Genomic DNA, 18,265 nt, shown 5'->3' on the forward strand with positions numbered 1-18,265 from the left:
ATCATCAATAAAACTCATGATCTCATATGCTGACAAAAAACAAAACATGCGTAACTAGCAAACTGAAATAAAGACCCTAATGCTAGAAGGCAAATTTGAAGCCAAAGGCATCACTAAGATTTAGTGGTATGAAAGCTGTAACTGAAATGTGGCTCAAGAATGGCACTATATTATATGGTAGTACAGAAGAAACAGGATAAAAACCAGAAGAAGGTGTACTAGTATATATTATGGAAGGTCTTGGGTCTCTCTCCCCCTCTTTCCATAGACAGAGAGACCTCAACATACAGATATAGCTATCTAGAGTTCTATCTATAGCTGTGTATGTCTAAATATTTCTCTATATACTGATATTTATAATAGTTCTAGATGATATATTTAAAATTAATCAAGAGGAGGCATGTGAGGAAATCTGGGAACCCTACGGAAATGAATAATGGTCCTTATTTCATTGACAATCAAACGATGTAGAAACAGAAGAAACATTTTCATTAGACTTTTATTACAGATCACAGAGAAATCAAGAAAAAATAGATGAAGAGTTAAGAAAACAGTCCATGAAGCTAGAACAGAGATATGATACAGTAGTGATGGGAGATCTCTATCTGCTGGGGCATTCCGCTCTTTCTGCATAACATCAGGGCAGTTAGTTAATTCTTGACTTACCTTTGCGATAATATCCTTCAAAAGGTGGAGGGACAAATGAGGAGTTTCTATTCTGGATTCTCAAAGAGAAATTGCTTCTTACAGTGGAAATGGCTGGAACTTCACGGGGAAGTGAATGGAATATGAGAAGGAAGAAAATACAGAAACAGTGTAGCAGGTACCCTACATTTAGGTAGAGTATCTTTCAAAAGGTTCATAATAAGGATAGATAGAATCTTATGGCCTAAAGTTGTACAGGTTAAGTCAGCATGGAAAGAAAACTATCATTAATGAATTTAATGGGGGGGGGGGGGGGGTGTGAGGTGAGAAGAGGAATAATTTGAATAAGACAAAGGTAGAGTTAAGACCTAATACGGATGGCACGATAAACTAAACATACCTATCAGTTTTGCAAAAGTCATGTGTGAGTGATACATTGGTAAATATAGATGACATAAAAACAATTGACATAAATAAATATACCTTAATGACTGCACAGAACATGAAAGCAAAGTCAAACAATGTACACACGGAATGAATGCAAAAATGCGGCATGGTCATGTAAAAACAGCACCAGAATAAGGCTCAGAATAAGCTGAAGCTGAAAAGGACTAAGAGTTTTGGGTTATTGTTTTTTGAAATGACTTGAGGAAAAGGGGGGATCGAAAGAAAAGCCGAGAGGCTCAGGAAGCATGGAATGGCTATAACTAGCAGAGAACGAGCATGGTGCCATCCAACTCTTATTTTTACTTGGTCTTTCTCTGTCACGGAGAATGATCCTGGACAGAGTTAAAGACAGAACACAAATGACTGCTGAGATGCTGACACCCAGCCACTAGGTCTTTTTGAGCAGGAGTGGCATGGATACACCTATGTTTTGACAGGTATATGCAAAGCCTGGAGGTAGAGAATCTAATTAGCAGGTCACTACAACAGACTACACAAGAGGTGACAAGGGTCTTAATCACAGCAGCAGCTGTGTAAGGAGAGAAAAGGGAAGTGAAAATATACCGTGGAAGTAGAACTAACAAGACTTCACAACCACAAGGTTACGTGGGAGAGAGATGAATCAAGGACACTCCAAGGTTTTACAAGCCTGGGGGATGAGAAGGATGGTGCTTGTCCTGACAGAAATACCAGTTAGGAATGAAATAATAAATTGAGTTTTGAGAATTCGGGCCATACAGTTAAAGATCTACAATGGGCAATTAATGATGCAGGACTAGAGCTGAGAAAGGACTGAAACTGCAAACAGAGAATTAGACGTCATCTGCATGGAGATGACAATTGAACCCGTGGGAGCTGATAGGGTGCTGCAAGTTAAAGATAGGCAAGGTATGCCTCAACTTACAAAAAGGGTAAAAGAATGAAGTTTGAAAATATAAACCAGTGAGCTTAATGTAGACTCCTGGCAAAATCCTAGAAAGTATTATTAAATAGACAGACAGATAAGAGATATGGTCAAATGATAGTACAATCAGGTAAACTGAAATTGGTTTGAAAAGTGCTCCACAAAATGGGCTCCATCCAATGTACTTTCTCTTCAGGACAGAGCACATACATCAATAATCCACTGTTCTCACAAACTAACAAGGCCATTTTCGAATGCACATCTGTTGCATGCTTTATTTTGGTGTAGAGATGTCTAAATTTGTGCAACTCACATTTCTCTTGAGCTGCTGAAATCCTAGCACATTCTCTGATGTAAGCATGCCATGCTGGGCCACTGTGCCAGTGTCTCCCGTGTCTCACAATCAATTCCAAGGTCCTTCAAAGAGACCTTATGTCTCTGTATTGCTTCATCTGACCTCCATGTGAGCCTTGCCTTGTGTGAATTCTCCATAAAATAGTCTTTTAAGCAAACAAATATTTCCCATTTGAACAATGTGCCAGCTGATTGGAGTTGTATTCTCTGCAGCAGACTTTAAATGCTTGGCCAAGACAGGACCTCAGAACACTACAATGACAGTTGTACTATTTATGGAAAATTGCAAAGCTCCTTTAAGACTCCAAACTTCTCCAAGAAATGAAGGCTCACATTTGTAATATCAACATTATACTAGAGTTATTATATGACAATATTCAATCAAAATCAAATGCCTTGTAACATTACTCAGCATAAAAAAGGACCACTACTCCTACAATGGCCCACCCACAAATCACCTCATTCCAACTATCATTAAGTGTAGCCAGATTCAATTTGTTCAACTGTGAAACATAAAGAGGATGGACAAGATCTCCTGGAAGAGGGTCCTCTTCCAGCTCTAAATCCTACAATCTGGGCAATCCTGCTGAGCCAAGGCACTAACAAACTTACTGCACATGAGAAAAATACCACTCAGTTGCTGTTGTTTTTCATACTGTTATTATACTCCAGATCAAGGGCTGCTGATCTTTTTGTTTGATATGGACCCCTTTGGCAATCTGGTGAAGCCTTAGGCCCCTTCTCAAAATCATACTTTTAAATGCATTTAAATTAACACAACAGGATTGAAAAGCAAAACAATTATACTTAAAAACATCATCATTAAACTTTTAAAAATCACAAATTCATGGATTCTAGGTTAAGAATCCCTGCTCCAAGTGGAAGGAAAGAAACAAGATCTCAAGTAAGTACCTGCCAGCTGAACCAGGCCTTAATTACCCTCAGAAACAGTTGCCCAAAGTAAAAAGAAGCTTCCTAATCTGAAATCAATTGTCTTTGCAGTTTAATTCTACAATATCATGGACATACATAGAAAAGCAGAGTTACCATAAACTTTCCTCTTTCTAAAGACATATATATACACACACACATACACATATCCATACATGTGTGTGCATGCATGCGTGTGTGTGGTGGGCTGGGAAATGCCCAATCTGCAACAAAGATAACTTAGGCAGAGTTCCAAGCCAATAACCATTTACTAAATGAACTAGACCCCTCTTCAATGGATGGAACCTCAGGTCTTCTTCAACATCTGAGAAGCCTCCTTCCTCCAGGGCCTTAGTGTGTTTATCTAGTTTGATACTCAGACGACACAAAGGCAAAGTAAAATTCAAGATTTCATTAGCTGACAGGCCCATGTTTTGACCTTCTGAGAGGGTCAACAAGGGCTGGCAGACAGTCATGATGACAAAGCATCTACATGGTCATAGGCCAGACAAGGCAAGGGACAACACTGGCCAAATAAGAGCCTTTTTCTCATGTTGGGCAATAGAGAGACACTAAGAGCCAAGGGGGGAACTTTCCATGTCATCAAGTCATCTCCAACACGCAGGACTTGATAACAATGATTAGGCAAAAAAGGTAGAGGTGTACAGTGTAGAAGCCCTCTAGTTAGCTTCCTTTGGTTGAGCAAGTGAACTTATAACTTGTAGTTTAAAGTTTTAGGGCCTAATACAAGAAAGAATCTATCTAACCTTATCTAATTATCCCTAAATGCAAGATATATATAACAGAAATAATCACTACTCCTAGGGAATCACACTAAATTGAATAATGCTGACTGAAATAAAATAGGGGTTAAACTAGTCACTTTGCATTCCCCCCTTCTATCAAAAGAAAAACTCATCTTTCTATGGATCACCAAAATCTAGACGCATAAATGGCAGTCCTTTATGGGCAACACAAAAAACCAGAGGGGAGAGTCCCCTACTGAGGTGTGAGGATGACAAAAATCCCTTGGGGCTATTAGTAATCTATTCCCAATGTCCATTTAATCTTCAGTAGAGGTTCAGATGTCTCAGGTCTTCTTGTGGTCCCCTGGAGCAACTTCTCATGGAATGGCTCTCAGTTGATGGCAGCCCTAAAGGGGCTTCTTCCTTCAGATTTTCTTCTCAGGTTCCAAGAGCATGTAGAAAGACTTAATACAAACTCAATATAAAATAGAGCTACAAGAAGAAGCATCACATTATAATTTACCTGAAACTTCAGATAATCCCAATTGTTATATCTTGAACACCTGAACTGGAAAATGAGTCTATCAAAATTAATAGATAGGTGCTTCAAATAATTTCACCTTCTTCACAATCATCAATGCAATTTTACACTTAAAATCCTTAATCCATCCAATTTTGAAAATTGTGTCACAGCTCTCACTAAGTCAAATCTCCGACTGATTCCCCCCTTATGCAGACATTATTATAGTATTAACATAGTGAAAGGGTGTTGCAGAGTATGATCTCCTAATGCAGTCCTTTGGCCCTCTGGAAATCTCTCCTCTTAGGCATTCTGGAATGGGTGGGGTTTCAGAGCAGCTTCTAGTGGATTTGCCTCTCAGGTTCAGGTCATTTGCAGCAATCCCCTTCTCAGTTATTGGCAAACTAAACTTACTCGATTTCAATATAATTCAAGTTTCCTTTGCAACCTAGCTCAAACCTTATAGGCTCTAATAAGAACATCAAATTAGAGACCTCTAAGCCAGAGAATTTTATAGGTTAGCAAATTCAAAGAACTGAAAACTTAGAAAATTCTTGGCACATGTATAATTATCTAATCCTGTTATAAAAAACAAGAATTCATTGTACCCTTAGGAGGATGAGAACCCATCTCTGCCCCACCTACCCACCTGACCAGGAGAAAGGGACTTTGCTAAAGAAGTAATAGCAGAACACTTTTAAAAGAAAATTATCTCTAATATAAAAATGAATTAATTCATAAGTTGCCGAATTAACTTCAATTGTAGCAAAAGATTCTGGGAAGAAATGTACAAATGCACTGAGAGTTATCAATTACAAAATGGTGCATATCAAATAAGTTGTTAAATAATAAAACATTTTCAGTTACTAACCATATTCAAATGAATAACCCTGAGTAAAACTGACTCTCTCTTTCAGGCAAAACAAGGTAGACCACAAGTCCCTCTTCTTTTAAGATAACTAAACTGCAGCTGATTCTCACAAAAGGCACTCAGTCACACCAAACCTCCTTAGGAGGCTAAGGAGGTGGAAGAACCTAATCCTAACAACAGAGGAGACAGTTATGCAGCAAACACTGAACACATGCATGCCAATGGTGTCTCAACTAGTTCTAGCTCTCTAAAATAAAGGGCTCATCTCAACTATGAGTCAAAGTTCTCTCCTGTTTGGCCAGTCAATGGCAAAGCTGCAGAAGCACTGGACTGGGAGTCAGAGGTTTGTATCTAGTACAGTAGAAAGACTGATGAATATGGAATCAGAGGACCTCAGTTCAAATGTCATCTCTGCCACTGATAATCTATATGATCATGGGCAATCTGTCCCAGCTATCTTATTATCCACTTTGTCACAGCCCAACTTCTTCCACCTAGAACAGAAAGCTAGAAAAATGCCCCAAATCCCTGGAAAAGTTAAATCAACTCAGTTTTAAAACTATGGCCCAAGCTCTATTGACTGGTGAATAAATGCATTCAAAAATCAACCTTCTCATTCTTTCTATAGCAGGGCCTTGCTGAAACTATACTTCTCATCTCACAACTGTACCCTCTGTCCTTGTCATTTAGCACATACTATATCCATTTCTTACTCTTTGGCTCAATAATCAAATCAATATCACAATACTACAATTGTTTCAAGAAGGGGCACATCAATGGATTTCTTTTGTGTGACTCCCAAGACCACCACTCCTTCCTTGGCTATCACTCCAACATCTAAGTCTCCCCTTTGGAAGGGAAGCTTTGTATCCCTAGCCTTAGCACATTTCCTGGCAAAGAAAAAGTCCTGAATAAATGCTTCTTTTACTTGTTGATTCATTTGGTCAGTTATTTAACCTCTATGGACCTCATTTGAAAAAGGGAATGACCTCTACAGTCCCTTTGAGGCCTAAACTTCTATGAACCCATAATCCTTAATCTGACAATTTTTAAAAGTCAAGTCAAAGGACTTGGGGCTGTCTCTTTGAGCCTTAATTTTTTTCATTTATAAAAAGAGGAGATAGTAGAAAATGAATGATGTTTCTCTCCAGGAGAGAAACCAGGGAGACAAGAACATGAAAAATACCTGAACAAAATACACAATTTTAATGTATTAGATGCTATTCTATGGGGAAAGAGCTTTCTTCTAAATTTTTTTTCATCTTTATAGTAACTATAGTTACTTTAGAGTAGTTACTTTAATCAGTAAAGTGTTATTCCTGTAAAGAATTAGATTTTGATGAAAGTGAGTCTGTAAGCATCCAATACATAAATTTTACTTTTACAAATTACATACCAATACACATTTAAATACTATCTAAAATGCATACTTTCCCAATAACTTTGCAAGTCTTTTTAATGTTAAGCTCATTTACACCCCAAAGTGTGAACAACCAATTCACTTACTAGGCAAGCTTAAAAAGGTCAAATAAAGGGAAAACTATACCTCTGGTTTAAACAAGGCTAGATCAATCACCCTATACCAATAAATAGTCTTCTCTAATTCAGTCCTCTTATTGGGAAACCCTGGTCCAATAATTCTAAAATACCCTTTTTTCTAAAGTAGCTCTTTTTTTCATTACTTCAATCTTTTTTCAGATAAAAAAATCACAGAAATGTTGAGTTGCAGGGCACTTCAGCATCCACCTACTCAGACCCATCCATATCTAAAGAATTCTGACTACAGCATACAGAATCAGTGGCCACCAACCACTTAGCCTCTGCTTGAAAACCTTCAATAACCTGGAGCCAGTACCCTTTATTTCAATCATCCCACTTGGGGAAGAGTTCTCAATGCGAAGGCATCTCTCCTGACATCAAGCTTTAACTGGCCTTTCTGCAGCTTCTCCCTGGTATTCCTGCTTTTGTCCTCTGGGGGCAACTTGAACAAATCTAATCTCTCTTCAATGGGACAGTCCCTCTGATACTTGAAGAAAGCTGTCAAGTTCTCCCCTCCCTCCCCAGCCTTTGAAGGTGAGATTCTTTGTTTACAAAATTGGAGAAAAAACAGTGGGGGTGGGGTGGGGCAGGAGGGAGGGCAATAAAGATCAGGTTATATATAAGGAAGGTTATATATGGAAGGAAGTTTTATTTACTGGCAATGGTTTTGGTACAGAATTTGGCTCTTAATCTATTTCTTCAAATCCATTCATTTGTGTAGATGGTCTGACAGAAAAGATCAGCTAAATCTAACCAAGATTAGTAAATACTTGAGACTTTTAGGTTGAAAAGATTCTTTCTATTGTACTTGCAATTTATAACAAGATCTTAGTAAGGATCATCTTGCACAAAGGCACTAGTGTATATCAGTGCTCTAGTGAAGAGTTCTTTATTATTATCTGTGACCAAGATATTAAATATGCCAAAGTACTATTTCTGTATTTGATCTGACAGATTTCAGAGTGCATTTATCCACAGAAATTATGTTGTTATCTTATCTAGGAAGGGATGCCACTTTGATAGCTATTATAAAAATGAGAAGAGACAATCATGTAAAATAAATGCCTTCTGTTTAGGACAAGGATCAGTAAACAGAATAAATCATTCAGGTTTTTTATCCTGTGAATATTTAATATAAATAGCCTTGTTCTGGAAGAAAATGATAAAGCTTCCCATTTGTGGTATAAATACATCAAAAATAGACAAGAACACTTTGTTAGGGTGGTATATAGCCCTCATTTACTTTCCTGCCCTAGAAAGTATAACTGATATAAATTTTTCCTTAGTCTTAATATACAACTTGCTTCCCTTAAAAAATTAGCCATTTACCATGGTGTAAATTAGAATTTGTTTCTAGGCTGGCGCAAGATAGAAGTATTTGCTGCTGATCCAATTCTAGAATTATGCCATTCAAGTAGTTGTCTTGGTTCTTGTATGCTTTCAGGGCCTTGTTATTTGCTCTCCAAAGCCAGAAACTACTCATAGCTTGTGGTGTAAAATATGAAGAGGAAAAGTAAACAAACTGTGAATTTCCATTTTAAAAGAAACGATGGAAAGGAGAACGTTTTCTTAGCTCTAGTATCTCACCATGTAGTTCACTTTACTAAACAGATCTTCTCTAGTCCCCAAGCCCCATGATTTCACTGATCCACACACAGCTACTGACACAAATAAGCTCCCTCTACCAGTGCAGATCAGCAAGTGCTCAGAACCTGAAGAGAGCAGCCTTCCCAGGATGGCAGAGTCAGCCCCAAGGTAACCAGACCCCAGAGCTATCCACCTACTATCCCACCATGTCTCTCAGCTATGTCAATTATATTGTTAAAAATAATGGTTATTTCTCGAACAAATCATCCCAATCCCCTGGGAAAGTATGGTAGGCCAACAGTAGTAATGATGCTCCTTTCACTGCTGTGCACTGTTAAAGTGCTACTTTTACGTATGTCATTGATAATTCTCACTTCAATCATTTCATGGGAATCTGACATAAAAGAGACAGTGCCTAGAAACCTTTTCACAACCCCTTCACAATCTATGTTTTGTAAATCAAACCAGTAAAGCACAGTGCCTTAGCAGCCTTTTCTGGTACCTAACCTTTGAGGCCAAATAACTTTCTCCTATAAAAAAAAAGGCCTGATAACACCTAGTGCAGTGCTTGGCACTAGTATGTACTAGTTAAAAACACTACTGTTGGGACACCTGGGTGGTGCAGTGAGTAGAGCACCGACCCTGGAGTCAGGAGGACCTGAGTTCAAATACAGCCTCAGACACTTGACACATGTACCAGCTGTGTGACCTTGGGCAAGTCACTTATCCCCAATTGCCCGGCCTTTGCTGCGCCAAAAAAAATTTTTTTAAATTAAAAAAATCACTATTGTTCAGTTGTGTCTGACTCTCCATGACCCCATTTGGGATTTTCTTGGCAAAGATACTATTTTGCCATTTCCTTTCTCACACAGCTAGTAAGTGTCTGAGGCCAGATTTCAACTCATGAAGAGTAGTTTTCCTTATTCCAAGCCCAACACTATGTCCTGTGGCACCATCTAGATTCCCTAAAAACATTAAAAGCAGCCATATTCTAGCTTAAAGGGTGTTTTAGATCAGATCATTCCCCAGTGTAGATTATTCACTCCAGGCAACCTAGAGTCAAGTAAATACAAACTTTATGTTGCTCACACGTACATGACTTTTCATTCCTTCCTCCACCTTGTCTTTTCTCAGAGTATTTTCGGTCTGCTTTTCTCCACTCTTCATTTTCTCCAAAACCAAATCAAACATCTCTCTCCAGGAAATTCCTCAATGACTAATCCCACCTAACTCTAGTCTACTTCTCCAAATGGTTTCTGTATTTATTCGCCAAGTTTTCTGTTAAAATCCCATTACAAAGAACATTACACCAAAAGATGTTGTGTAAGAGTGCAGATGGCTCATAACAATGGGGCTCTACTGCTTGAATTATTCAACCTTTATTCGCACTTTGTGTGGTCCATATTTTGGGGGGGGAAAAAAATTTCCTTGTGAAAAAACACCATTCCCTTATAACAAAAATGACTCAGTGTATGCCATTATGCACTGCAAAAAGTGAAAGCGAAAAGAGAACTAAGTTTAAGCCACCAAGGATCATCAGACCTGGAAAAGTCCTAAAAACTCTCTCTAGAACAGCCTTAAACATGACCATCTCTACAACATCCTTGACTAGCTGCTATTCAGGCTACGTGAACACCTCACATTTAAAGCCCTTTACCTTTCCAGCCTCATTATACATTACCCCTTCCATACTCTCTTTGATTTAGATAAATATCCTGTTCCATATATGACACTGTCTTCCTTCTCTGTACTTTTGCAATGGCTGCCACAAATCCTTGGAATCAATTCTCCTCCTTATTTCTGTGCCTTAAAATAACTCAATTCCTTCAAAACTCAACTCAAGGACCACCTTTTACATGAGGCCTTTCCTGATCCTCCCAGGTATTCATGGGGTTTTCTTGGCGAAGATACTGCAGTAGTTTACCATTTTCCTTCTCCAGTGGATTAAGGCAAACAGAGGAGAAGTGACTTGCCCAGGGTCACACAGCTAGTGAGCATCTGAGGCCACATTTGAACTTAGGTCTTTCTGACTCCAGCCCCGGGACTTAATCCTTACTAATTCTAAGTTCCAAAAGGGTAGGATCTGTATTTATTTTTATCTTACTAGTCCCAGATTACCACAGACTACCTAGCTTAAAAAAATTAATGCCTAAAATGTATCTCTCCTCCTCTGAGGTTCATGCCATGCATATGGATCACTCAATTCTGATGCTGATGGCCATTATTTATGAACCCCCAGGACATTCTCTCTTCTTCTTCAGTAGGTTCAGTGCCTGGCTCCCAGTCTCTATCTGGAGGGACACCTGTACACGTGGATATTCCCTACAATCTACCCTAACATTTTAGTCCCTCCATCTACTCAATTCCCATGATCTGCTCCTCCACTGCCCCTCAGCTACACAGTCATACTCTAGATACTGCCATCCCCCTCAGGTATTCTACTCAGATGTTCCTGGACTCTCCAATTCCTTCATCTAATCAAACTCTGCTCGCATCCCACTTTCACCTAGGCCTCACTACCACGAATGCTATTCTTCAATTTTACCATAATATCTGATCCTCCCACTTCGTGGTTCCTTCTCAGGCCACACTCTCCTTCACTCCGTCTCCTGACCTCTTGGTGAACCAGTCCAACAGTATACTAGGGTAGGAACTTGATCCCTTATTGGATCACCAAGTACACTGGGACAAACCCCAAACTTGTATCACTCTCACCATCTGTGTCATTCTTTCCTATCTGGAGGCTGCTGAATACAAGCTGCAGAAAATTATAAAGCCACAAAGACTCGGCTCACTAATAACCTAATGTATAATCTCAACAAGACCGCACTGCAGCGAACTCACTACCTCCTTCACCATGGCATAGGATCCCAAAGGTAACAGGAAGCCACCTGGTCCGACGGAGCAGGGGGTGATCGGGTTAGACTGCACATTGAGAATATCACTCTGACATTCATGTGGAGAACGGAGTGAAAAAGGAAGAAAACAAAGGCAGAGAGACTGAATTACCAAGCTACTGTAATTGTCTGAGAGAGAAGGGGGAAAAGAGCACAATCCAGGGCAGAGGTTGGATATGAGGAGAGAAATAAGTGTAAGAGACAGAGAGAAGTAGAATGAATAGGATCTGTGGAGAGCACAGCAGACCGAAGTAATGGCGGTGGCCTTGACAGAAACACACAAACTCTGAGGAAGGCAAGAGTTAGGGAGAAACATGATGAGTCCGAGATCTCTCTGGGACAAATGGGTAAAGAGGTCTACCCTAGGAGCTGATGAAATACGATTGAAACTCAGAAGTAAGACCAAGGAAGGACTTCAGAATTATCTATACAGAGAAGAAACACTTTTTTCAAATGGTATTACATTGTAACAATGAATGAAATACACCACTAAATCTCTAGGACTAATTTATCTGCTCCTTATGAAGATCCACGAGAGGAAAAAAATCACTATCTTATTTTTCTTACTTAAGAAATATCTTAATGAGAACAACTCTTGCTCAAATATCTAGTCCTTAAGCCATCATTCTAATTGGGCAGTCTATGTAATATGTTAAAAAGTGCTTTCTTTTCAGAACCTAAAGGTAAATATTTTATTTGGTATGTGGCAAAATGACATTACTTAATGTTTTTTACCTCCTGTCCTGAAAGGTAATATGCTGCAAGAAGTCCTCCAATGAAACGAATATTGACCTCAAATACAGACACTTCTGAATTCTGTGAAGAAAAAAGAATAAAAATAAATAACTTTCAAGGCTTTATAAAAAAAAAAAAAACAACTATTTCAAAGCAATAAAAAAAATGAGAAAACTATTCCTTTCTGAAAGCAACAATACTGAAAAATTTCTGCCAAGGGCATCCAGTATATCTGAGTAATGCATCCACCGGCCCTGAAAAGAAAAACAAGAAAGAAAACCACCCCAAGAAAAAATAATAAAGTCAACTTTCATTTAACCTCCTGATTTGCCAAATCAAAGAAAGTAACAAAACAATACATATATACTTATTTCCAATACATATATACTTATTTCCACCACCAGGCTCTGGCATTCTATACTTTTCAAATACCTCATCATTTTCTGGGATTCAACTATCTTAAATGATGTGCTGTATGATTACACATGTGAATAAATCAAAGGGAAACCATGTCTCACTGGTCATAATGCAATGGCCACTGTCAGCCTATAACAAAACAGGGGGGAGAACATGCTGGTTCATGGAACATGTATGACAGTGCAGTCGCTAACACTTTAGTTAAAACATCTTCTAGCTTCCATGACAAGAAGGAACAAGATAGAAGAACCCGAACAAAGTTAGTTGAAAGAAACTAGATATGATTTGGGCAAGTTTGAACTAATATAGGAGCCCAATATTAAATTTGGGGAAAACTGAAGAAAATTCCACAGAAAACAATCTTTGTGTCAAGATACTAGTACAGTTTCTACTTCAGGGTTCTATAAAGTAAGGCTGAAGGAAAGAAACAGGATGTAAAGGACTAAGGAGAATCAAAGAGAAGGCAGCTGGCAAGACAAGGCAATATAAGAGAAAAAAGGTAAGAACGCAAGCGAAGTTTAGCGAAGTAATGGAAGACAAGGGTGGGTGGGGCGGGGCACATTATACAAAAAGGACCTGAAGACAGGCCCAATGCCAAAAGGTTGAGAGAATGTTCCTAGGGAATTGTTAAGACTTAGGAAAGGAAAGTGATGGCAGATTACTGGGAGGTCATGATGGATCTGGAAAAAGAAAAAAACTTAGCCAAGTGATTAAAGCTGAAGTACAGGTAATTTTTTTAAAGGCTGAAAATCCCAAGCATGGAAGACTAAGGGTATATGTGTGCAGTGACTTGCATCAAGACTGAAGATGACAGATATGGATCCTGAAAGTCTGTGGACTGATCTCCCTCCCAGCGAAGGTGAAGGGAGAGGCAAGGAATTCCACATTCTAGGTTTTAGGGATAATGAAACACTCCTAACAGAATCAGAAGTGAGATTTCAATAGGGAAAAGAAAGGGATCTGAGGCACAGGAAGAGAGTCTTGACACTTGAAAGAAAAGTTGAGGGGAAACGGAAAGATAAGAGCAGTTGTATACTTAAGAGCTCAAAAATAGATAAAGTTCTTCCTGAAGAGGGAAAAAAATGGTACAGTACAGCCAATGAAATGATTAGAGGAAAACAAGAGAAGAACTGTAAGAGCAGCAGCAAGTGATGCCCTTGCCCAAAGGTAGCTATTACAGAACCGGGTAACAGCAAGAGCATTTGCATTTGTTTTGTTTGATTCTTCCTTCTGCCTTCCTGGAGCAAGTATCCAAGACATAACAGAACATCCCAAGATTTAACACAATGGAAGACAAGCTCATGGGGTTAGAGGCAGCCATTGTGACTGGTTCTCTGTGCCTGAGTCTTCTCTCAGGCTGAGGACCTTGCTTCACAGAGCCCAGCTCTCCATCCTCCCCTCAGTCCTATGCCTGTGTAATATTAATTAAGGTGGGATGCTTTTTTACTGTTTTCTCTTTTAGAATGCTAAAGTAATCAAGTGCATTTGATTAAGTTTTACTAGGCACAAAGCCCCACAGGCCCACTCCCTTTTGCTGATTAGGTGTTAAGGTTTCCAGTCCTAAGAATAGTATATAAACTCAGAGGTTGGCCTTTTGTTTGGGGCTCTCACTCACTGTTAGATTGTTGGTGTGGAGACTCTGGATAGCCACTGGAGCCCCCTGGCTTTGAAGAAAACCCAGATGTTGGTGCTTCTCTATGTATGTGATGTCTTAATCGGACAAAGCCTATCTGTTGAATTGTGTTGTTTGATCTGTTGATATTTTCTGTTTGTAATTTCTATTTGTATTTGCTCTGAAGTTCAGGGGGTTGGCTTTTCCCCCTGAACTAAATGAATGATATATGTATATTTGATTAAAGTAAGATTGTTAATCCTCTTGGGTATGGGTTGGACTAGGTGGCTGCTGAGGTACCTTCCAATTCACCAAACTATATGATTGTGACTTTTAACTCTCAAGGGCTCTTGGTAGAAAAATGACTAGTTTTACAAATGCAGCACTGCTAAATTAGATGTTTCATTTGGGAAAATCCATCAATCAATCTACAAGCACCTGCCATGTGCTAGTCACTATGGATACATTTTTTTTTTAAATCTCTACTGTTAAGAAACGTATATCCTATCTGGGGAGACATTTTTACTTACATAAGTACGTAAAAAATAAATAAGTAAAAGATAAATGAAAAATAAAAACAATACAACAAAGTTGGGGTAAGGAGGCATTAGCAGTTGAGGGATTAGGAAACATTTTATATAAAAGGGGGATGCTTTGGCTGCATCTTGAAAAAAAAAATTCTGTGAGACAGAGATAAGGAAGGAGTGCATTCCTGGTCAGGATAACAGGAGACAGAAGATGAAGTGTTGTGTGGTAAGGAACAGAAAAGATTCTAGCTGGATCAGAATGTGCAGAAACAAGAGTAAAGTATAACAAGGTTAGTAATATGTCAAAGGGTGATCATTATGGAATCTGAATTCCAAGGACCAGGTCTCACCGCCATATTGCACAGTGGAAAAGTGGGCAGAGTTTGGAGTGGGAAATGTGTGGGGAAGAATCAAGAATGGAGATAAAACAAAAGGAGGGGGAGGTCAGAGACAGCTACAAGGATAGTGAGAGCCTCCGAGTCAATTCAACAAATATGTAATGAACATATGCAGTATGACCTGCATGAAGCTGACAACAGAAATAACCTATTCAATGCCCTTGTGACTGCAAACATCAGATTAGATATTAGATATAAAACTAGAGACATGTGCTTGCCCAATGACTTAGGACTGTCCAAGTACAGTCCAAGTTGAGGAAGGGTTCCTTGGATGATGAGGTCTTGTTGATGCTCCTATTTGCAGAAGGCATTGTATCGACTGCATCAAGCCTCAAGCCGCAGCAGAGATTCCTGTAAGAAATATAATCATCCCAAAGAGTGTGGCCCGTTCCACCCACGTATAAAAAGATGAAGCAGATGAGGAATGCCCCTTGCCCAAATTTCAAAATGCCATTAAAGAGACACCCTATAGAACTTGCCCAAATCTGTACTGGACATACAGAACAAATGGACAACAAGTTGGGCCCTGAGTTGAAAAAGAGGAGTGGGTTGGATTGCTTTTCCTAACCCCAGCTTTCTATAAAATCAAAGGTTCACTTTTTTCAATATAAACATTTAACTCATGTAGCAGCAAGACCTGGAAGACCACTGCTTCCAAATAACTTAAGGTAAGCATCATACAAAGGGCAAAGAAAAGGTGCATGGTAAGTAAGAGCGGGCTGCAACATGTGACCAACAAGGAACTCTGAAAAACAGGAGTAAAGATAGAATGAGAACATACAACTTGCCAACAACTTTGATTTTAGTATCCAGTGTTTTATAAACATTTTCACAGATCGTTTTCATTTTTCATCTTTTTGTTGTCTGTTCACTTTCATCCATAGACATTTGAGATGATCTGGCTTGATTTGTTATCAAACCAGGCTTTCTATAAATTTTTTCCTTTCACTGCTTCTAACTCTGTTATCAAATGACGTTGCTTCTAACCTACTCTCTTGCTTTATAACATTCTGCAAATGGAATTAAATCCTAATATAGTGTTTGATTAGTTGATCTGCAAGGACATGAGTACTTATCTGTGTGTGTGTGTATGCACGCACGCATGTGCGTGTGCACACACATAAAGTTTCAGTACCTCCTCATGAGATCTGTGTATCTGAAAACACCACAGGATTTGGACTATTTGCATCACACATTTCTTTTGGAAGAGACTATCCTGTTTTAATATCTGGTAGCAAATTGACCACCTTGCCTTTTAAACACTATAGAATATTTTCCATCTTTAATTTTAGAGTTATTTCTTCTTTTATGCCTACTTTTTCCTTTTACATATTGGAAACATTAAGAAATTTCAAGAGATTAATTTTGAGGGATTAATGATAGTTCAACCAACATATTGAAACACTTGGCAGTTACATTGTATGCGTCCATGTGTCCTGGAAGGAAGCGGGTGATTTGGAAGTAAAAGTTTCGAAGAACTGTTGGCAGTTGTTTTATCAATATAACCAGTTAAACATCCAGACATAACTCTCATTTCCACAGAACTAAGTTTTGATTCTATATTCCATTTTTCTAGATTAAAACTTTTTTCTTAGAATTTTTAATATAATTTTCAAATACCTGAGTAACTCTTTAGTTCTGTTAACATGATTAAATTATTACAATGTGCTTGAAAACTGAATGTACGGACTTGTCACCTGGTAACAGACCCAGGAACCATAGCAACACCTTTAAATGTTTGAGAATATCATTGAATATTGCAACATGATCTTTTGGAGCAATTACTGTGAATTTTCAGGTGTATTCTGCACATTGGCAAGATGCCAATAACTGAATAGCTTATAATAATAGGTAGCCAGTAAGGTAGAATATCTCATTTGTTAAACTAATGATTTTAATTTTCCTGAAAGCTAAGGATAGCTAGATTAGAGTATACTTTAGTTTCCTCTACTCTGACAAGGTGGTCGAGTACACCAGACGGCCAAGGGGTCCATAACACAAAACAGGCTAAGGACATCTGCTGGAGACTTTATTTCAATTAATACAGCCTAAGATAAGATAGCATTGAGATGGTATGGCAGGGTGGACAGAGAGCCAGCCTAGGATTCAAGTGCTTTAACCTCTAGATACTTTAAACCACTCTCTAAAAGTAAGCCATAGAGCTGCCAGCCCCCATGAGTTCAAAGAATTTCTTTACTGGGACTTACCTGCATTAATGAAACCACAGGTTTAGACCAAAGAAGAGAACATTAGTGTTTTGGTCTACCACACTATAATAAGGCCTTTATTCGAGGCAGAGCACAGAGTGGCTGGACCCACCTCAGGCACTTCTTATGTGACCTTAGGCAAGTCACAGCATCTTTCAGCCTCAGTTTTTTTTTTTTTCCGTAAAATGGAGATAACAATAGCACCCGCCTTAGAGCGCTCATGTGAAGATCACCTTACAGTACCACGTAAACGCTACCTATCAGGCCGTAACAATTACTAATGATAGATCACATTTTCCCCCATCCTGCATTTGTACAGTCAATTTATAAAGTGTATTCCCCAACTGTAAAACTTTAATAGCTTAAAACATCACTAAGACTTTTGGAACACTAAGTTTAGAAACCAACTGTACTACAGTGATGGAATAAACCATGAAAGGGAATGAGATTTCTGGGATGAAGCTGTGAAGAGTTATCCAAACTTAGGGAAAAAGATCACCATGCTTAAGAAAATATGAAACATCATAGAGGTTGGAAAATCAGGGGAGTACAGTGCCACAGAAGACTAAGAATGAAACCACTTCAAGAAGGAGGGGGTAGACTTTAATGCTGAATATTTCAAAGGGAAGGGAAGATGCTCACTGAAAAAAGATGACAGAATTTGTAAGTTGGAGGGCCTTGGTGACTTTCAAGGGAGCAGTTTGTATACAGTGCTAAGAGCTAAAATCATGTTGCAAGGGTTAAGTTTTAAACTGGATTGGTTAAAGAAAAGCTGGGAGGATTCTCACCTATTCTATTCCTCAAGTTCCAGAGACAATTTTGATACATCTGGCCAGCCACATTCATACTAACTCACTGGCAAAATATGTAGCTTATCTTTCAATGGTTAATATTCCCATTTTACACCCAAGTGACTGGTATACATCTTC

The 18,265-nt window shown here is 38.7% G+C and overlaps 1 protein-coding gene across 1 annotated transcript in view; it reads right to left on the minus strand.

The window, feature by feature from the left end:
• The window catches only part of MAN1A2 (mannosidase alpha class 1A member 2), a 185,336-nt gene that overhangs the window by 74,603 nt on the left and 92,468 nt on the right, over positions 1 to 18,265 (minus strand). The window contains exon 5 of the mRNA XM_036768998.1: positions 12,176 to 12,256. Coding sequence (XP_036624893.1) covers positions 12,176 to 12,256 — 81 coding nt within the window. The remainder of the gene's footprint in view (positions 1 to 12,175; positions 12,257 to 18,265) is intronic.

The sequence above is a fragment of the Trichosurus vulpecula genome, chromosome 7, assembly GCF_011100635.1.
Source record: "Trichosurus vulpecula isolate mTriVul1 chromosome 7, mTriVul1.pri, whole genome shotgun sequence".
Taxonomy (NCBI): domain Eukaryota; kingdom Metazoa; phylum Chordata; class Mammalia; order Diprotodontia; family Phalangeridae; genus Trichosurus; species Trichosurus vulpecula.